Source organism: Bombina bombina, chromosome 9, assembly GCF_027579735.1.
Source record: "Bombina bombina isolate aBomBom1 chromosome 9, aBomBom1.pri, whole genome shotgun sequence".
Taxonomy (NCBI): domain Eukaryota; kingdom Metazoa; phylum Chordata; class Amphibia; order Anura; family Bombinatoridae; genus Bombina; species Bombina bombina.
This window is the reverse complement of record NC_069507.1, coordinates 184,050,196-184,072,758: the sequence shown is the minus strand read 5'-3', so window position 1 is coordinate 184,072,758 and position 22,563 is coordinate 184,050,196. Positions and strand designations below refer to the sequence as shown.

Sequence of the window (22,563 nt, the reverse complement as noted above, 5' to 3'; positions counted from 1 at the left end):
TCTGATACTGATAATGGTTCTTCTGGTTCAGAGGTTTCTGTCTCAGAGGTTGATGTTGATAAATCTTTGTATTTGTTCAAGATGGAATTTATTCGTTCTTTATTTAAAGAAGTATTAATTGCATTAGAAATAGAGGATTCTGGTCCTCTTGATACTAAATCTAAACGTTTAAATAAGGTTTTTAAATCTCCTGTAGTTATTCCAGAAGTGTTTAATCTCCCTGATGCTATTTCTGAAGTAATTTCCAGGGAATGGAATAATTTGGGTAATTCTTTTACTCCTTCTAAACGTTTAAGCAATTATATCCTGTGCCATCTGACAGATTAGAGTTTTTTTGGGACAAAATCCCTAAGGTTATGGGGCTGTCTCTACTCCTGCTAAATGTGCTACTATTCCTAGGGCAGATAGTAATTCATTTAAGGATCCTTTAGATAGGAAAATTGAATCCTTTCTAAGAAAAGCTTACTTATGTTCAGGTAATCTTCTTAGACCTGCTATATTTTTAGCGGATGTTGCTGCAGCTTCAACTTTTTGGTTAGAAGCTTTAGCGCAACAAGTAACAGATCATAATTTTATAGCATTATTATTATTCTATAACATGCTAATAATTTTATTGGTGATACCATCTTTTGATATCATTAGAGTTGATGTCAGGTATATGTCTCTAGCTATTTTAGCTAGAAAAGCTTTATGGATTAAACTTGGAATGCTGATATGTCTTCTAAGTCAACTTTGCTTTCCTTTTCTTTCCAGGGTAATAAATTATTATTTCAACTGTTTCTGGAAGGAAGGGAACTTTTTTACCAAAGGATAAAAAATCTAAGGTAAATTTAGGTCTAATAATCATTTTCGTTCCTTTCCTCACAATAAGGAACAAAAGCCTGATCCTTCATCCTCAGGAGCGGTATCAGTTTGGAAACTATTTCCAGTTTGGAATATATCCAAGCCTTATAGAAAACCTATAGCCAGCTCCTAAGTACCCATGAAGGTGCGGACCTTATTCCAGCTCAGCTGGTATGGGGCAGATTACGTTTTCTTCAAAGAAATTTTGATCAATTCCGTTCTCAATTTCTGGTTTCAGAACATTGTTTCAGAAAGGTACAGAATTGGCTTCAGTTAAGGCCTCCTGCTAAGAGATTTTTTTCTTTCCCGTGTCCCAGTTAACACAGCAAAGGCTCAGCATTTCTGAAATGTGTTTCAGATCTAGAGTTGGCTGGAGTAATTATGCCAGTTCCAGTTCTGGAACAGGGGCTGGGGTTTTATTTTATCTCTTCATTGTACCAAAGAAGGTCAATTCCTTCAGACCAGTTCCGGATCTATCAATATTGAATCGTTATGTAAGGATACCAACATTCAGTTTCTGTAGGACTGTCCTGCCTTTTGTTTAGCAAGGGCATTATATGTCTACAATAGATTTACAGGATGTGTATCTGCATATTCCGATTCATCCAGATTACTTTTAGTGTCTGAGATTCTCTTTTTAGACAAGCATTACCAGTTTTGTGGCTCTACCGTTTGGCCTAGCCTCAGTTCCAAGAATTTTTTTCAAAGGTTCTCGGTGCCCTTCTTTCTGTAATCAGAGAACAGGGTTTTGCTATTTCCTTATTGGACGATATCTGGGTACTTGCTCAGTCTTCTCATTTTCGAAGAATCTCATACGAATCGACTTGTGTTGTTTCTTCAAGTTCATGGTTGGAGGATCAATTTACCAATCAGTTCATTGATTCCTCAGACAAGGGTAACCTTTTTAGGTTTCTAGAATAGATTCAGTGTCTATGACTCTGTCCTTGTCAGACAAGAGAAGTTTAACATTGATTTCAGCTTGTCAAAATCTTCAGTCACAATCATTCCCTTTGGTAGCCTTATGCATGGAAATTTTAGGTCTTAGGACTGCCGCATCAGATGCGATCTCCTTTGCTCGTTTTCACATGCGACCTCTTCAGCTCTGTATGCTGAACCAATGGTGCAGGGATTACTCAAAGATATCTCAATTAATATCTTTAAACCGATTATACGACACTCTCTGACATGGTGGACAGATCACCATCGTTTAGTTCAGGGGGCTTCTTTGTTCTTCCGACCTGGACTATAATCTCAACAGATGCAAGTCTTACAGGTTGGGGAGCTGTGTGGGGGTATCTGACGGCACAAGGGGTTTGGGAATCTCAGGAGGTGAGATTTCCGATCAATATTTTGGAACTCCGTGCAATTTCAGAGCTCTTTAGTCTTGGCCTCTTCTGAAGAGAGAGTTGTTCATTTGTTTTCAGATAGACAATGTCACAACTGTGGCATACATCAATCATCAAGGAGGGACTCACAGTCCTCTGGCTATGAAAGAGGTATCTCAAATTTTGGTTTGGGCGGAATCCAGCTCCTGTCTAATCTCTGCGGTTCATATCCCAGGTATGGACAATTGGAAAGCGGATTATCTCAGTCGCCAAACGTTGCACCTGGGCGAATGGTCTTCACCCAGAGGTATTTCCTCAGATTGTTCAAATGTGGGAACTCCCAGAAATAGATCTGATGGCTTCTCATCTAAACAAGAAACTTCCCTGGTATCTGTCCGGATCCAGGGATCCTCGGGCGGAGGCAGTGGATGCATTATCTCTTCCTTACAAGTGTCATCCTGCCTATATCTTTCCGCCTCTAGTTCTTCTTCCAAGGGTATTCTCCAATATTCTAAAGGAATGCTCGTTTGTCCTGCTGGTAGCTCCAGCATGGCCTCACAGGTTTTGGTATGCGGATCTTGTACTGATGGCCTCTTTCCAGCTGTGGACTCTTCCGTTAAGACCAGTCTTTCTGTCTCAAGGTTCTTTTTTCCATCAGGATCTCAAAACCTTAATTTTAAGGTGTGGAGTTTGAACGCTTGATTCTTGGTCAAAGAGGTTTCTCTGACTCTGTGATTGTTACTATGTGACAGGCTCTTAAATCTGTATCTAGAGAGATATATTATAGAGTCTGGAAGACTTATATTTCTTCAGGATGGTTTAGATAAAGGTTTGTCCGCAAGTTTCTTGAAAGACAAATCTCTGCTCTTTCTGTTCTTTTTCACAGAAGGATTGCTAATCTTCCTGATATTCATTGTTTTGTACAAGCTTTGGTTCGTATAAAACCTGTCATTAAGTCAATTTCTCCTCCTTGGAGTTTGAATTTGGTTCTGGGGGCTCTTCAAGCTCCTCCTTTTGAACCCATGCATTCTTTGGTCATTATATTACTTTTTTGGAAAGTTTTGTTTCTTTTGGCCATCTCTTCTGCCAGAAGAGTCTCTGAATTATCTACTCTTTTTTTGTGAGTCTCCTTTTCTGATTTTGCATCAGGATAAGGCGGTGCTGCGAACTTCTTTTGAATTTTTTACCTAAGGTTGTGAATTCTACCAACATTAGTAGAGAAATTGTGGTTCCTTCATTATGTCCTAATCCTATGAATTCTAAGGAGAAATCATTGCATTCTTTGGATGCTGTTAGAGCTTTGTAATATTATGTTGAAGCTATTAAGTCTTTCCGAAAGACTTCTAGTCTATTTGTCATCTTTTCCGGTTCTAGAAAAGACCAGAAAGCTTCTGCCATTTCTTTGGCATCTTGGTTGAAATCTTTATTTCATCATGCCTATGTTGAGTCGGGTAACACTCCGCCTCAAAGGATTACAGCTCATTCTACTAGGTTAGTTTCTACTTCCTGGGCGTTTAAGAATGAAGCTTCGGTTGATCAGATTTGCAAAACAGCAACTTGGTCCTCTTTGCATACTTTTACTAAATTCTACCATTTTGATGTGTTTTCTTCTTCTGAAGCAGTTTTTGGTAGAAACGTACTTCAGGCAGTGGTTTCAGTTTGAATCTTCTGCTTATGTTTTTTCATTAAAAATTTTATTCTGGGTGTGGATTATTTTCAGCAGGAATTGGCTGTCTTTATTTTATCCCTCCCTCTCTAGTGACTCTTGTGTGGAAAGATCCACATCTTGGGTAATCATTATCCCATACGTCACTAGCTCATGGACTCTTGCTAATTACATGAAAGAAAACATAATTTATGTAAGAACTTACCTGATAAATTCATTTCTTTCATATTAGCAAGAGTCCATGAGGCCCGCCCTTTTTTGTGGTGGTTTTGATTTTTTTGTATAAAGCACAATTATTCCAATTCCTTATTTTATATGCTTTCGCACTTTTTTCTTATCACCCCACTTCTTGGCTATTCGTTAAACTGAATTGTGGGTGTGGTGAGGGGTGTATTTATAGGCATTTTAAGGTTTGGGAAACTTTGCCCCTCCTGGTAGGAATGTATATCCCATACGTCACTAGCTCATGGACTCTTGCTAATATGAAAGAAATGAATTTATCAGGTAAGTTCTTACATAAATTATGTTTTCTTCCCCATTCTGAAGCTCAGTTTGAACTTTAGCAATTCGTCTTCACCTTGTCTAGATGCCTAAATGCACTGAGTTGCTGCCATGTGATTGGCTGATATTTGGTGTACTAGCAAACTCACCATCCCCTGGTCCAAGGTACTTCCTTTCTTCAACCATTTTTTACTGTCACCATAGCTGTTAGCCTACAAAGTTGTGGGGGGGGGGGGCAGTCTGGAGGAACCTGAAAGCTCATGGAGTTTGATTTCTTCAGGAGGTGACCTTACCTATCAACATTTTGCAATCTTCTCCAGAGTTGACCTGGCCTCAGGCAGTAGTGTTACATTTTGATTCCAGCCAGTGTTGCAGCAGTAGCTTACATAAATCCTAAGGATGGAGGAAGTGATTTCAGCTTCTCACATTCCGGGAAAGAGGTCTCTAAACCAGGAGGTGTTCATCTAGGTAGTGAAATGTTTGGGTTTGCCAGAAATAGACCTCAAGGCTTCTCGACTGATTCACAAGCTACCCAGATATTGTGTCATCCCCTAGTAGCTCCCTGATTGTTTAATATATATGTATGTATTTGTGTGTGTATATGTGTATATATGTAATGCGTTTAGGGAAAGTCTTCCCCGCAACCAAAAATGCTTTACGAATCAAGACATATATGTGTGTGTATGTTAGCTTTAGAAAGGAACATATAAGTTCATTGCTCTCAGTTTTACATCTTTCTTATTTTTAGATTAATTTCAGAAATACATTGGGCTCTATTTATCAAGGTGTGGTGGACCTGATCCGACACTGCGGATCAGGTCCGCCAGACCTCGCTGAATACGGCGAGCAATACGCTCGCAGTATTCAGCATTGCACCAGCAGCTCACAAGAGCTGCTGGTGCAACGCTGCCCCCTGCAGACTCGCGGCCAATGGGCTGCCAGTAGGGGGGTGTCAATCAACCCGATCGTACTTGATCGGGTTGATTTCCGGCAATGTCTGTCCGCCTGCTCAGAGCAGGCGGACAGGTTATGGAGCAGCGGTCTTTGTGACCGCTGCTTCATAACTGCTGTTACTGGCGAGCATGGAGGCTCGCCAAAAACACGAGCCATCAAGCTCCATTCGGAGCTTGATAAATATGCCCCATTGAATCTTATTATTATTTTTACACATCAGTCTTGTTTCTTAAGAAATTCATTAAAGTGGGATTTTCATGTAAACAATGCCTTCTTTAATATAAATGAAAATGTCCTAAAAAGCAGTAATTTATTCAGAGGTTTTAGTGGTGCCTTGCATTAAGTGGCTTTTATAGATTTAATTTATTGGTCTGATGTCCTTAGAGAAAACAATTGTATTTTTTTTAACAATCCTCCCCCCCTTTAAATAATTAATTTATCATTTCTCGCATCTTTGCTGAAGACATAAGGGTCTTATTCCAAACCATTAGAGTTTGCTCTGTGAACACTTCAAGCTGGGTGTTTTGTGACCTAATGTGAGGGGCATTTCTATCCATTAGAACCCTGTCTATATGAATTTGTTTGCTACATTAATCTTTAAATGCCATTATATATGACATTGGACATTTAAATTTAAAATTGCATGCTTTGTTCTTAAGGGGTGTCAAAAGTCATTCAATTTAACCCCTTAGATTGAGTGTACATCGGCTGTTCTTAAGGGGTTAAAGTTTATTTTATGAGCCTTCTGAATTTACTTCCATTATAAAATGCATTATATTCTCTTGGTATCTGTTTGGAAAGTATACCTAGGAAGGCTCAGTAGCAGCAATGCACTACTGGGAGCTAGCTGGTGATTGATGGCTATACCTCTACCTCTTGCCATCTTCAGATGTGTTCAGCTAGATCCTAGTAGTGCATTGCTGAGCTAGAGCCTAGTTTAACTATGTGTTTAACCCCTTTAAAGTTGACTAGGGAGCTGCAAGATTGTCAGTTCTAGACCAGGGCACAACCTGTGATCCTATCAGGAGCATGTAGGCACCAATCACAAGCCATGTATTTACCTATGTGTTGAACACCTTATAGGGAGTTTAAAACATAGTAATCTAGAATCAGTAATGCAAAAATGACATGATCTATGGAACAAATTGCAAGCCATGTTTTTTCCATCTTTAACTCTTATTCTTTTGGTTGGAAGCAACATTTTATGGTGTGGGTGGGGACAGTTTTTCACTTTTAAATACTAGATATTAAAATATATATATATATATATATATATATATATATATATATATATATATATATATATATATATATATATATATATATAAACAAATTGAAGCATTTTTTTTCTCAGAGTCAACATTTTCATTCTGTGCTGCCCCGTTCCATTTATAGCTTAAATATTCAGAAAACTATTATCATTAGAACTTAATAAAATAATGCTCTACAAGTCAATGCTATTTTGATGTTATGTGCCATCATTTTGTAGTAGACTAAATGTATCACTCGGTGAAATCATTTTCATTGTTTTTGTACATCTATTGATATTCTACCTGAATCCTGATTTTGACGGGCCTTTGAGATTTCTGCCACTTACTTAACAAACTCTGTTTATAGGTGACGTCAAACAGAATCCCAGATCTCACCCTTGAGAAAGCAATGGCCCGTTGTGTGTGTGTGTTAGAAAATCTTTCTTTAGTCATCAAAAGAACTTGTTCTCAGATCTGTGTTATCAGATGTTATTTCTCATGGGATGTGCAGTACTGGCATCAAACAGTATCTTTAATATTACCATCCTAACTCTTGCTTTAAAAGTTTCACATCACTCATAAAAATATTGCTTAGTTCTCCGTTCTAATTGTAATCATTTTATAATAGCAATGTTGACATTTTGTTTACAGTACCTCGTACTTGTACCTTGTTTCTTTTAAAACATTCCAACTTCTAATTTAATAATGTTTTCTGTAATTTGTTTGTCCAACATTGAAATTCATGGGCAGGGGATTTGCAAACATATTCTTTAATTAAAATATTAAAATGCTCATAATTTGTTGGTCAATTCTAATTAAACATGTTCTTTAGTTTATTGCACTTGTGTTGTTTTTCACCCTTTTAAAAAAATAAAACAAAACAATGAAACAAATAAATAAAGGAGAGTGTACATTTTACCTGACTAAAAGCCACAATATGAGTTGTTAAACATACTGTGCAATCTGATTACAAAATGGCTTTTTTTTCTCCATTTTTTATTTTAGGGGGCTGCACTGAAATATTTGCCAACAATTGTAAATGATGTGAAACTTGTATTTGATCCAAAAGAATTAAGGTAAGTACTGTAGCAGTAGCGGAACCCCCAGCCCTTGGGCCCTGGTATTACTGCACCAATGGTAGGTCCGCCCCAGTACTGTAGCATTTGATTGTTTTAGCATTTTACATTATATTTTTTCCCTCTAGACAATGCACACATTTTATAAGATAAATAAAAAATCCGATTTCAATTAAACTGTTTTATGGTAGATTTCAAAGTTGTACATCAGACATCACTTCAAGGAATGTGCTTTTTTGTGATTTCTATTAGTTTGATCTACTTATGCACATTAACTTAAGAAGTTATACTTATTTTTTTTTAATATTATGATTACTGTTATTATTAGTGCTATTTGAATAAACACAACAGATGTGCAAAACACATTTATAAATGTATTTGAATGTGTAGCTGTAGTATCACTACAGGCTGTGATCTGGCACATAGAGGTCTGCTAGTTGATCGATATTGATCAATATCTTTTTTTTTTCTCTTGTTAGGTGTATCCAGTCCACGGATCATCCATTACTTGTGGGATATTCTCCTTCCCAACAGGAAGTTGCAAGAGGATCACCCACAGCAGAGCTGCTATATAGCTCCTCCCCTAACTGCCATATCCAGTCATTCTCTTGCAAGCTCTCAACATAGCTGGAGGTAGTTAGAGAAAAGTGGTAAAATATAGTTAGTTTTTTTCTTCAATAAAAAGTTTATTGTTTTAAAATGGTACTGGAGTGTACTGTTTTATCTCAGGCAGCATTTAGAAGAAGAATCTGCCTGCGTTTTTCTATGATCTTAGCAGAAGTAACTAAGATCCACTGCCGTTCTCACATATGTCTGAGGAGTGAGGTAACTTCAGAGGGAGAATGGCGTGCAGGGTATCCTGCAATAAGGTATGTGCAGTTAAGTTTTTCTAGGGATGGAATTTGCTAGAAAATGCTGCTGATACCGGATTAATGTAAGTTAAAGCCTAAATACAGTGATTTAATAGCGACTAGTATCAGGCTTGCTATCAGAGGTATATACTCTGATTAATGTGCAATATAAAACGTTAGCTGGCATGTTTAATCGTTTTTATATATGCTTTGGTGATAAAACTTATTGGGGCCTAGTTTTTTCCACATGGCTGGCTTTATTTTTGCCTAGAAACAGTTTCCTGAGGCTTTCAACTGTTATAGTATAAAAGTTACAGTTGGTGCAGTTAAAATTACAAACTGTGACATTCAGCTTCCCTCAGCAGTCCCCTGCATGCTATAGGACATCTCTGAAGGGCTCAAAAGGCTTCAAAAGTAGGAGCTCAGTTGTTATGACTGTTTAAAAAAACATATTTTTCGTTTTGTTAATCTGTTTTTTGTATTAAGGGGTTAATCATCCATTTGCAAGTGGGTGCAATGCTCTGCTAACTTGTTACATACACTGTAAAAATTTTGTTAGTTTAACTGCCTTTTTTCATTGTTATTTCAAATTTTGGCAAAATTTGTTTCTCTTTAAGGCACAGTAACGTTTTTTTTATATTGCTTGTTAACTTGATTTAAAGTGTTTTCCAAGCTTGCTAGTCTCATTGCTAGTCTGTATAAACATGTCTGACATAGAGGAAACTCCTTGTTCATTATGTTTAAAAGCCATGGTGGAACCCCATAGGAGAATGTGTACTAAATGTATTGATTTCACTTTAAACAATAAAGATCAGCTGTTATCTTTAAAAGAATTATCACCAGAGGATTCTGACGAGGGGGAAGTTATGCCGACTAACTCTCCCCACGTGTCAGACCCTTTGACTCCCGCTCAAGGGACTCACGCTAAAATGGCGCCAAGTACATCAAAGACGCCCATAGCGATTACTTTGCAGGACATGGCGGCAATCATGGATAATACCCTGTCAGCGGTATTAGCCAGACTGCCTGAATTCAGAGGAAAGCGCGATAGCTCTGGGTTAGACGTAATACAGAGCGCGCAGATGTTTTAAGGCCCATGTCTGATACTGCGTCACAATATGCAGAAGCTGAGGAAGAGCTTCAGTCTGTGGGTGATGTCTCTGACTCGGGAAAACCTGATTCAGATATGTCTACTTTTAAAGTTAAGCTTGAGAACCTCCGGGTGTTGCTTGGAGAGGTTTTAGCTGCTCTGAATGACTGTGACACAATTGCAGTGCCAGAGAAATTGTGTAGACTGGATAAATACTACGCAGTGCCGGTGTGTACTGACGTTTTTCCAATACCTAAAAGGTTTACAGAAATTATTACTAAGGAGTGGGACAGACCCGGTGTGCCGTTTTCCCCCCCTCCTATTTTTAGAAAAATGTTTCCAATAGACGCCACCACACGGGACTTATGGCAGACGGTCCCTAAGGTGGAGGGAGCAGTTTCTACTTTAGCAAAGCGTACCACTATCCCTGTCGAGGACAGTTGTGCTTTTTCAGATCCAATGGATAAAAAATTAGACGGTTACCTTAAGAAAATGTTTATTCAACAAGGTTTTATCCTGCAGCCCCTTGCATGCATTGCTCCTGTCACTGCTGTTGCGGCGTTCTGGTTTGAGTCTCTGGAAGAGGCCTTTCAGACAGCTACTCCATTGACTGAAATACTTGACAAGCTTAGAACACTTAAGCTAGCTAATTCTTTTGTTTCTTATGCCATTGTTCATTTGACTAAACTAACGGCTAGGAATTCTGGATTCGCCATCCAGGCACGTAGGGCGCTATGGCTTAAATCTTGGTCAGCTGACGTGACTTCAAAGTCTAAATTACTTAACATTCCCTTCAAGGGGCTGACCCTATTCGGGCCTGGTTTGAAGGAAATTATTGCTGACATTACTGGAGGTAAGGGTCATACCCTTCCTCAGGACAGGGCCAAATCAAGGGCCAAACAGTCTAATTTTCGTGCCTTTCGAAACTTCAAGGCAGGTGTAGCATCAACTTCCTCTGCTACAAAACAAGAGGGAACTTTTGCGCAATCCAAGCCGGCCTGGAAATCTAACCAGGCCTGGAGCAAAGGCAAGCAGGCCAGAAAGCCTGCTGCTGCCTCTAAGACAGCATGAAGGAACGGCCCCCTATCCGGCAACGGATCTAGTAGGGGGCAGACTTTCTTTCTTCGCCCAGGCGTGGGCAAGAGATGTTCAGGATCCCTGGGCGTTGGAGATCATATCTCAGGGATATCTTCTGGACTTCAAAGCTTCCCCCCCACAAGGGAGATTTCACCTTTCGAGATTATCTGTAAACCAGATAAAGAAAGAGGCATTCTTACGCTGTGTGCAAGACCTCCTAATAATGAGAGTGATCCATCCAGTTCCACAGATGGATCAAGGACAGGGATTTTATTCAAATCTGTTTGTGGTTCCCAAAAAAGAGGGAACCTTCAGACCAATTTTGGATCTAAAGATCTTAAACAAATTCCTCAGAGTTCCATCGTTCAAAATGGAAACTATTCGGACAATCCTACCTATGATCCAGGAGGGTCAGTACATGACCACAGTGGATTTGAAGGATGCTTACCTTCACATACCGATTCACAAAGATCATCATCGGTTCCTAAGGTTTGCCTTTCTAGACAGGCATTACCAGTTTGTGGCTCTTCCTTCGGGTTAGCTACAGCCCCAAGAATTTTTACAAAGGTTCTGGGGTCCCTTCTGGCGGTCCTAAGACCACGGGGCATAGCAGTGGCCCCTTATCTAGACGACATCCTGATACAGGCGTCAAACTTCCAAATTGCCAAATCTCATACGGACATAGTGTTGGCATTTCTGAGGTTGCATGGGTGGAAAGTGAATGAGGGAAAGAATTCTCTATCACCCCTCACAAGGGTTTCCTTCCTAGGAACTCTGATAGATTCTGTAGAAATGAAAATTTACCTGACTGAGTCCAGGTTATCAAAGCTTCTAAATTCCTGCCGTGTTCTTCACTACATTCCATGCACTGAGCCACCGAAGGGCACGGAAGTGATCGGCTTAATGGTAGCGGCGATGGACATAGTGCCATTTGCGCGCCTACATTTCAGACGGCTGCAATTATGCATGCTCAGTCAGTGGAATGGGGATTTCACAGATTTGTCCCCTCTGCTAAATCTGGATTAAGAGACCAGAGATTCTCTTCTCTGGTGGCTATCTCGGGTCCATCTGTCCAAAGGTATGACCTTTCGCAGGCCAGATTGGACAATTGTAACAACAGATGCCAGCCTTCTAGGTTGGGGTGCAGTCTGGAATTCCCTGAAGGCTCAGGGATCGTGGACTCAGGAGGAGAAACTCCTCCCAATAAATATTCTGGAGTTAAGAGCAATATTCAATGCTCTTCTAGCTTGGCCTCAGTTAGCAACCCTGAGGTTCATCAGATTTCAGTCGGACAACATCACGACTGTGGCTTACATCAACCATCAAGGGGGACCAGGAGCTCCCTAGCGATGTTAGAAGTCTCCAAGATAATTCGCTGGGCAGAGACTCACTCTTGCCATCTATCAGCGATCTATATCCCAGGTGTAGAGAACTGGGAGGCGGATTTTCTAAGTCGTCAGACTTTTCATCCAGGGGAGTGGGAACTCCATCCGGAGGTGTTTGCTCAATTGGTTCATCGTTGGGGCACACCAGAATTGGATCTCATGGCATCTCGCCAGAACGCCAAGCTTCCTTGTTACGGATCCAGGTCCAGGGACCCAGAAGCGACGCTGATAGATGCTCTAGCAGCACCGTGGTTCTTCAACCTGGCTTATGTGTTTCCACCGTTTCCTCTGCTCCCTCGACTGATTGCCAAAATCAAACAGGAGAGAGCATCAGTGATCTTGATCGCGCCTGCGTGGCCACGCAGGACCTGGTATGCAGACCTGGTGGACATGTCATCCTTTCCACCTTGGCCTCTGCCTCTGAGACAAGACCTTCTACTACAAGGTCCTTTCAATCATCCAAATCTAATTTCTCTGAGACTGACTGCCTGGAGATTGAACGCTTGATTTTATCAAGGCGTGGCTTCTCCGAGTCAGTCATTGATACCTTAATACAGGCACGAAATCCTGTAACCAGGAAAATCTACCATAAGATATGGCGCAAATATCTTCATTAGTGTGAATCCAAGAATTACTCATGGAGTAAGGTTAGGATTCCTAGGATAGTGTCCTTTCTCCAAGAGGGTTTGGATAAAGGATTATCAGCTAGTTCTTTAAAGGGACAGATTTCTGCTCTGTCTATCCTTTTGCACAAGCGTCTGGCAGAGGTTCCAGACGTCCAGGCATTTTGTCAGGCTTTGGTTAGAATTAAGCCTGTGTTTAAACCTGTTGCTCCTCCATGGAGCTTAAACTTGGTTCTTAAGGTTCTTCAAGGAGTTCCGTTTGAACCCCTTCATTCCATTGATATCAAACTTTTATCTTGGAAAGTTCTGTTTTTGATGGCTATTTCCTCGGCTCGTAGAGTCTCTGAGTTATCAGCTTTACAATGTGATTCTCCTTATCTGATTTACCATACAGATAAAGTAGTTCTGCGTACAAAACCTGGGTTTTTACCTAAGGTAGTTTCCAACAAGAATATCAATCAAGAGATTGTTGTTTCATCATTGTGTCCTAATCCTTCTTCAAAGAAGGAACGTCTTTTACATAATTTGGACGTAGTCCGTGCTTTAAAGTTTTACTTACAAGCGACTAAAGATTTTCGTCAAACATCTTCCCTGTTTGTTGTTTACTCTGGACAGAGGAGAGGTCAAAAGGCTTCGGCAACCTCTCTTTCTTTTTGGCTTCGGAGCGTAATTCGCTTAGCCTATGAGACTGCTGGACAGCAGCCCCCTGAAAGGATTACAGCTCATTCTACTAGAGCTGTGGCTTCCACCTGGGCCTTTAAAAATGAGGCTTCTGTTGAACAGATTTGCAAAGCGGCGACTTGGTCTTCGCTTCATACCTTTTCAAAATTTGAAAAATTTGATACTTTTGCTTCTTCGGAGGCTATTTTTGGGAGAAAGGTTCTACAGGCAGTGGTCCCTTCCGTTTAAGTACCTGCCTTGTCCCTCCCTTCATCTGTGTACTTTAGCTTTGGTATTGGTATCCCACAAGTAATGGATGATCCGTGGACTGGATACACCTAACAAGAGGAAACATAATTTATGCTTACCTGATAAATTTATTTCTCTTGTGGTGTATCCAGTCCACGGCCCGCCCTGTCCTTTTAAGGCAGGTCTAAATTTTAAACTACAGTCACCACTGCACCCTATGGTTTCTCCTTTCTCGGCTAGTTTCGGTCGAATGACTGGATATGGCAGTTAGGGGAGGAGCTATATAGCAGCTCTGCTGTAGGTGATCCTCTTGCAACTTCCTGTTGGGAAGGAGAATATCCCACAAGTAATGGATGATCCGTGGACTGGATACACCACAAGAGAAATAAATTTATCAGGTAAGCATAAATTATGTTTTTTTCCCCTCATGTTTTTTCATGCTTCTGACATTGTAACCTTTTATATCGGAAGCAAATATAGCTTAAATATACATATATACACTTTTTGCTAACTTTTTCTACATTTGGTGAGATGTTTTAAATGCTATCATATGGCTGAAGGGTGTACAAATGCATTGATACATCCACTAAATTTGGCGGCATATAAACACATTTATGGAGAATTCAATTAAAATATGCCATACTATTCCACAAATATGCATCTTAAATACTGAATTTAAGGAGACAAATTATTCTATATCTTATATATTGGGAATTTTAGCCTGTGGGTATGGAAAATGTGTTTTCTGTGGTCTAATATAGAGAGGCAGTTTTAATCAGACTATACAGATGCTGCCCTCTGATTGCATCCATCCTAGCTACCCGAAATAATGTGTATATATAATAGCACAACAGCCATAAAAAGGTAATTTATTGAACTGACTTTTAAAGAATTGTGGGGGTCCAATTAAATATCAAAGTTTTGAATAAATTATAGAAGTAAACTTATTTTATTCTTCTTTACTATTTCTTTTAACCTATATATGTTATTTTTTATATGCTATAGTACTCTAAACAAAAACTCAATAACCGGTTTGCTCTAGATAAATGTATATATTAACACTGCAAATTTGTGTAGTAATGTAATAAAAATAATACATCTTCCCATGCTTTAAGAAGTCTATACCTCTCTATAGCTTTAAAAATAAAGCAACAAAATAGATGTTGTACTTTGTACTAATTTAAATTGTTTTCAGAATTTATTCAGGCATGACTCGTCAGTGGCGACAAAAGCAGCTTTAATTTACTACATATTTTTTACATTAAAGAGACCTGAAAAACTAAATAAGTTTCATGCACCTCATATTTATTATTGATGGTACCATTTTGGAACCTAATTTTCACAGTTATCTGAAGGAGAGTTTCTTCACATGTGTGAATATGTGTCAATAAAATGAGCAGAGCCTTGAGACCCTTACGGGTGATTAGCCACGCTTTACAAGTCAATACATCAGTACTGCAATGCATTGAAAACTAGATTTCATCATGATGGCACCCATGACTAGAGGGCATGGGGGCAGGGAATAACAACATTACTATGCTTTGTAAATTTGTTTAGTTTCTTTCATGTAATTGGCAAGAGTCCATGAGCTAGTGACGTATGGGATATACATTCCTACCAGGAGGGGCAAAGTTTCCCAAACCTCAAAATGCCTATAAATACACCCCCCCACCACACCCACAATTCAGTTTTACAAACTTTGCCTCCTATGGAGGTGGTGAAGTAAGTTTGTCCTAGATTTCTACGTTGATATGCGCTTTGCAGCATGCTGAAGCCTGGTTTTCCTCTCAGAGTGCAGTTAATGACAGAGGGATGTGAAGGGAGTATTGCCTATTGAATGCTATGGTCATCCTATCGGGGATCTATTTCATAGGTTCTCTGTTATCGGTCGTAGAGATTCTTCTCCTACCTCCCTTTTCAGATCGACAATATACTCTTATATACCATTACCTCTGCTGATTCTCGTTTCAGTACTGGTTTGGCTATCTGCTATATGTAGATGAGTGTCTTTTGGTAAGTAAGTCTTATTTTATTTATGACACTCTCAGCTATGGTTTGGCACTTTATATGTAAAGTTCTAAATATATGTTTTATACTTATATTTGCCATGATTCAGGTTAATCGGTATATTTCCTTCTTACAGACTGTCAGTTTCATTTTTGGGAAATGCATATAAATTTTTTTCTTACCTGAAAATGTTTCATTTTACTTTTTTTTCTAAATTGCGGGCTTTTAGGCTCGCGGGTGCAAAAAATGCTAGAATTTATTGCGTCATTTTTGGCGCAAGACTTTTTGGCACGAGAATTACGTTTGTTTGACGTCAATGACATAATTTCCGGCGTCGTAGTTGACGCCGAGAGTTTTCACGTAGTTGCGTCATCTATGACGCTCGTGTTTGTTGCAGACGTTTTTGGCGCCAAAAATTTTTGTCAATTGTGGGCGTCATACTTGGCGCCAGTTTTTTTTACATTATTTAAGTCTTTGTTTCTTTTTGCTTCTGGTTTCCAGAGGCTTATTCTGTTTGCATTTTTTCCCATTCCTGAAACTGTCATTTAAGGAATTTGATAATTTTGCTTTATATGTTGTTTTTTTCTATTACATATTGCAAGATGTCGCAATCTGACCCTGTATCAGAATCTACTTCTGGAATGCTGCTGCCTGATGTCGGTTCTACCAAAGCTAAGTGCATTTGTTGTAAACTTGTGGTAACTGTTCCTCCGGCTGTAGTTTGTGTTAGTTGTCATGATAAACTTTCAAAAGCAGACAATATTTCCATTAGTAATAATCCATTACCTGTTGTTGTTCCTTCAACATCTAATGTTCAGGATATTCCTGTTAATGTAAGAGAATTTGTTTCTAATTCTATTCAGAAGGCCCTGTCTGTTATACCACCTTCTAATAAACTTAAAAGGTCTTTTTAAAACTTCTCATAAATCAGATGAATTTTTAAATGACCGCCAACATTCTGATTTATCTATCTCTGATGAGGATCTATCTGGTTCAGAAGATTCTGCCTCAGATATTGACACTGACAAATCTTCATATTTATTTAAGATGGAGTTTATTTGTTCTTTACTTAAAGAGGTGTTGATTGCATTAGATATGGAGGAGTCTAGTCCTCTTGATATTAAAACCAGTAAACGTTTAAATTCGTTTTTTAAACCTCATGTAGTTATTCCAGAGGTTTCTCCAGTTCCTGATGCTATTTCAGATGTAATTTCTAGGGAATGGAATAGTTTGGGTACTTCATTTTCTCCTCCTTTAAGGTTTAAGAAACTGTACCCTTTGCCGGCTGATAGATTGGAGTTTTGGGAAAAAATCCCCAAAGTTGATGGGGCTATCTCTACTCTTGCTAAACGTACTACTATTCCTATGGCAGATAGTACTTCTTTTAAAGATCCTTTAGATAGGAAGCTTGAATCTTTTCTAAGGAAGGCTTATTTATGTTTAGGTAATCTTCTTAGGCCTGCGATTTCTTTGGCTGATGTTGCTGCAGCTTCTACTTTTTGGTTGGAGGCTCTAGCGCAACAAGTGCCAGATCATAATGTGTATAGCATTGTTGAACTTCTTCAACATGCTAATAATTTCATTTGTGATGCCATTTTTGATATCATTAGAATTGATGCCAGGTATATGTCTTTAGCTATTTTAGCTAGAAGAGCTTTATGGCTTAAATCTTGGAATGCAGATATGACTTCTAAGTCAACGTTGCTATCTCTTTCTTTCCAAGGTAATAAATTATTTGGTTCTCAGTTGGATTCTATAATTTCAACTGTCACTGGGGGGGAAGGGAGCTTTTTTGCCTCAGGATAAAAAATCTAAGGGTAAATATAGGGCTGCTAACCGTTTTCGTTCCTTTCGCCAGATTAAGGAACAGAAGCCTGACCCTTCCCCTAAAGGAACAGTTTCCAATTGGAAGCCTTCTCCAGTCTGGAATAAATCCAAGCCTTTTAGAAAATCAAAACCAGCTCCCAAGTCCGCATGAAGGTGCGGCCCTCATTCCAGCACAGCTGGTAAAGGGCAGATTATGTTTTTTCAAAGATGTTTGGATCAGTTCAATTCAAAATCATTGGATTCAGAACATTGTTTCTCAAGGGTACAGAATAGGTTTCAAGGTAAGACCGCCTGTGAGAAGGTTCTTTCTCTCACGCATTCCAGTAAACCCAGACCTGGAGTCATCTGGGGTAATTGTGCCAGTTCCATATCTGGAACAGGGTCTGGGGTTTTATTCAAATCTATTCATTGTACCAAAGAAAGAGAATTCTTTCAGACCAGTTCTGGATCTAAAAATTTTGAATCGTTATGTAAGAATACCAACATTCAAAATGGTGACTATAAGGACTATTCTGCCTTTTGTTCAGCAAGGGCATTATATGTCCACAATAGACTTACAGGATGCATATCTTCATATTCCAATTCATCCAGATCACTATCAGTTCCTGAGATTCTCTTTTCTAGACAAGCATTACCAATTTGTTGCTCTTCCTTTTGGCCTAGCAACAGCTCCAAGGATCTTCTCAAAGGTTCTCGGTGCCCTTCTCTCTGTAATCAGAGAGCGGGGTATTACTGTGTTTCCTTATTTGGACGATATCTTGGTACTTGCTCAGCCTTTAAATTCTGCAGAATCTCACACGAATCAACTTGTGTTGTTTCTTCAAAAACATGGTTGGAGGATCAATTTACCAAAAAGTAACTTGATTCCTCAGACAAGGGTAACCTTTTTGGGATTCCAAATAGATTCAGTATCCAGGACTTTGTCTCTAACAGACAAAAGACGTCTGAAATTGTTTTCAGCTTGTCGGAACCTTCAGTCTCAGTCATTCCCTTCAGTAGCTATGTGCATGGAAGTTTTAGGTCTCATGACTGCAGCATCGGACGCGATCCCCTTTGCTCGTTTTCACATGAGACCTCTTCAGCTTTGTATGCTGAACCTTTGGTGCAGGGATTATACAAAGATATCACAATTGATATCCTTAAATCCCAATACTCGACTTTCTCTGACTTGGTGGTTAAATCACCACCGTTTAGTTCAAGGGGCCTCTTTTCTTCGTCCAACCTGGACTGTGATTTCAACAGATGTGAGTCTTTTAGGTTGGGGAGCTGTCTTGGGGATCTCTGACAGCGCAGGGGGTTTGGAAATCTCAAGAGGCGAGATTACTAATCAATATTTTGGAACTCTGTGCGATTTTCAGAGCTCTTCAGTTCTGGCTTCTTCTGAAGAGAGAATCGTTTATTTGTTTTCAGACAATGTCACAACCGTGGCGTATGTCAATCATCAAGGTGGGACTCGGTCCTCAGGCTATGAAAGAAGTATCTCGGATACTTGCATGGGCGGAATCCAGCTCCTGTCTAATCTCTGCGGTTCATATCCCAGGTATAGACAATTGGGAAGCGGATTATCCTCAGTCGCCAGACTTTACATCCGGGAGAATGGTCTCTTCACCCAGATGTGTTTCTTCAGATTGTTCAGATATGGGGGCTTCCAGAAATAGATCTGATGGCTTCTCATCTAAACAGAAAACTTCCCAGGTATCTGTCCAGATCCAGGGATCCTCAGGCGGAAGCAGTGGATGCGTTGCCACTTCCTTGGAATTATCAACCTGCTTATATCTTTCCGCCTCTAGTTCTTCTTCCAAGAGTGATTTCCAAAATCATGATGGAACGTTCGCTTGTACTGCTGGTGGCTCCAGCATGGCCACACAGGTTTTGGTATGCGGATCTTGTTCGGATGTCCAGTTGCCAACCTTGGGCACTTCCGTTACGGTCAGACCTTCTATCTCAAGGTCCATTTTTCCATCAGGATCTCAAATCATTAAATTTGAAGGTATGGAGATTGAATGCTTAGTGCTTAGTCATAGAGGTTTCTCTGACTCAGTGATCAGTACTATGTTGCAGGCTCATAAATCTGTGTCTAGAAAGATTTATTACCGAGTTTGGAAGACTTACATTTCATGGTGTTCCTCTCATAAGTTCTCTTGGCATTCTTTTAGAATTCCTAGAATTTTACAGTTTCTTCAGGATGGTTTGGACAAGGGTTTGTCCGCAAGTTCCTTGAAAGGATAAATCTCTGCTCTTTCGGTTCTGTTTTACAGAAAAATTGCTAATCTTCCTGACATTCGTTGTTTTGTTTAGGCTTTGGTTCGTATCAAGCCTATCATTAAGTCAATCTCTCCTCCTTGGAGTCTTAATTTGGTTTTGAGAGCTTTACAGGCTCCTCTGTTTGAGCCTATGCATTCCCTGGACATTAAATTACTTTCTTGAGAAGTATTGTTTCTTTTGGCTATCTGTTCTGCTAGAAGAGTTTCTGAATTATCTGCTCTTTCTTGTGAGTCTCCTTTTCTGATTTTTCATCAGGATAAGGCAGTTTTGCGGACTTCATTTAAATTTTTACCTAAGGTTGTGTATTCTAACAATATTAGTAGAGAAATTGTTGTCCCTTCGTTGTGTCCTAATCCTAAGAATTCTTTGGAAAGATCTTTGCATTCTTTGGGTGTGGTAAGAGCTTTGAAATATTATGTTGAAGCTACTAAAGATTTCAGAAAGACTTCTAGTCTATTTGTTATCTTTTCTGGTCCTAAGAAAGGTCAGAAAGCTTCTGCTATTTCTTTGGCTTCTTGGTTAAAACTTTTGATTCATCATGCTTATGTGGAGTCGGGTAAATCCCCGCCTCAGAGGATTACGGCTCATTCTAGTAGGTCAGTTTCTAATACCTGGGCTTTTAAGAATGAAGCTTCTGTTGATCAGATTTGCAAAGCAGCACCTTGGCCTTCTTTGCATACTTTTACTAAATTCTACAATTTTGATGTTTTCTCTTCTTCAGAAGCAGTTTTTGGTAGAAAAGTTCTTCAGGCAGCTGTTTCAGTTTGATTCTTCTGCTTATAATTTCAGTTTTTTTCATTATAAGATTAAAACTTTTTGATTTGGGTTGTGGATTCTTTTTTCAGCGGAATTGGCTATCTTTATTTTTTATCCCTCCCTCTCTAGTGACTCTTGCGTGGAGTTCCACATCTTGGGTATTTGCTATCCCATACGTCACTAGCTCATGGACAATTACATGAAAGAAAATTTAATAATTTATGTAAGAGCTTACCTTATAAATTAATTTCTTTCATATTGGCAAGAGTCCATGAGGCCCACCCCTTTTTTGTGATGGTTATGATTTTTTTGTATAAAGCACAATTATTCCAATTCCTTGTTGATGCTTTCGCTTCTTTCTTTTCACCCCACTTCTTGACTATTCGTTAAACTGAATTGTGGGTGTGGTGGGGGGTGTATTTATAGTCATTTTGAGGTTTGGGAAACTTTGCCCCTCCTGGTAGGAATGTATATCCCATACGTCACTAGCTCATGGACTCTTGCCAATGTGAAAGAAAAATAAATAATAAATTATGTTTTCCCTTTAAAGGGATTGTCTACTCCCAACATTTTTATTGTTTAAAAAGATAGATAATCCCTTTATTACCCAGTCCCCAGTTTTGCATAACCAACACATTTATATTAATATACTTTTTACCTCTGTGATTACCTTGTATCTAAGCCACTGCAGACTGCCCCCTTATTTTAGTCCTTTTGACAGGCTTGCATTTTAGCTAATCAGTGCTGACTCATAAATAACTCCACGGTAGTGAGCACATAGTTATCTATATGGCACACATATCTGAATCATGAAAGTTTAATTTTGACTAGATTGTCCCTTTTAAATGAGGGAAAGTTAAACTGGCATGTGTGGTAATAACACTGAAACATTGTCTCACATCTGATCTGTCATGCCTACATATATTTTGGGAATATTTTAACTGGACTTTTGTGTGCAATATCTCTTCTTGCTTCAATCCATGATTTCCATGACAAAGCAAGATCAATCTCTTGTCCCCTTTTTTGGAAGAGTAGCACCAAATGTTATATTGATTGTATTCCACTCAGAAGTTCTAGTCAATTAAATAATTATTCTAAGTCATTGTGTTTTAATTACTGTAAAGGTTTACTGTTAAAAAAGACCTAATGCTGCATAATGCTGATGTTTGAAATTAAAATAATGTTAATTTTCAGAGTGAGTACTGTTGATCTTCAATAATTTTAAAAATAATCTAAAATGACATCATTTTTTTGTTTCCACAGCAAGTTGTTTACGGAGTTCATTCTAAATGTACCAAAAGAAAGACTTGTGCGCCAGAAGCTCTATTGTCTTATTGAAATAGTTCATAGTGATCTCTTTAGTCAGCTGGGTAAGTATTGTGCAGACATACATGGTCAGTAAATGATAGAAAAATGTAATTGAAAGGAAAAGATCTAAAAATATGATTATTTTCTTCCATAAGGCAGGGAGAGTCCATGACTTCATTTCTTATTGTTGAGAAATACAACACCTGGCCACCAGGAGGAGGCAAAGACACCCAAGAAAAAGGCTTAAATATCCCTCCCACTTCCCCTATCCCCCAGTCATTCTTTGCCTTTCGTTGTCGAGGTGACAGATTTGGATAGTCCTGTAATGGGTATGTTCCCTTCAAGAAAGGACTGGAGTTTTAGGTAATCATGTCAACCTCTCAGTGAGAGTATTGAGGAAAGTTCGAGTCTGGAAATGCAGGGAAAGTTTTTCTGTGAACCCATCCAGACTGCTACCTAACCGCTCCCAGGCAATCAGTGTTGACGAGTTTCACTGCTTGCTGTTTCACACTCAAGTCCATGTCACAGGCGTTGCTGCAAGATTGTCACACTTGAGAGGCTGTGCCTGTTCCACAGCATGGATCCTGGAGGTAAGATAGTTTTATATTTTCTTTTTTGCTATACAGGGTCACAGTGTAACTCCTTTATGCCTCAATAGGATCAAGGGTTAATATCTCCTTCAGGGAGATTATTTGAACAGCAAGGGGTTATTTATAACTGCTTTTTTAATCTCATAGACTGTCTGCTTTTGGCTTGGAACAAACAGGTTTCACTTTCGTTTGGTGTGTTGCGCAGCTCATAATAGCTTGGCACCTTTTTTCATAGCAGGGGAAGTTCTGTCCTATGCACC

General features: G+C 39.2%; 1 protein-coding gene across 1 annotated transcript in view; it reads left to right on the top strand.

The window, feature by feature from the left end:
* DOCK1 (dedicator of cytokinesis 1) overlaps positions 1 to 22,563 on the top strand; it is an 827,740-nt gene that overhangs the window by 352,906 nt on the left and 452,271 nt on the right. The window contains exons 24-25 of the mRNA XM_053692513.1: positions 7,545 to 7,615; positions 21,669 to 21,775. Of these exons, the coding sequence (XP_053548488.1) occupies positions 7,545 to 7,615; positions 21,669 to 21,775 (178 nt within the window). The remainder of the gene's footprint in view (positions 1 to 7,544; positions 7,616 to 21,668; positions 21,776 to 22,563) is intronic.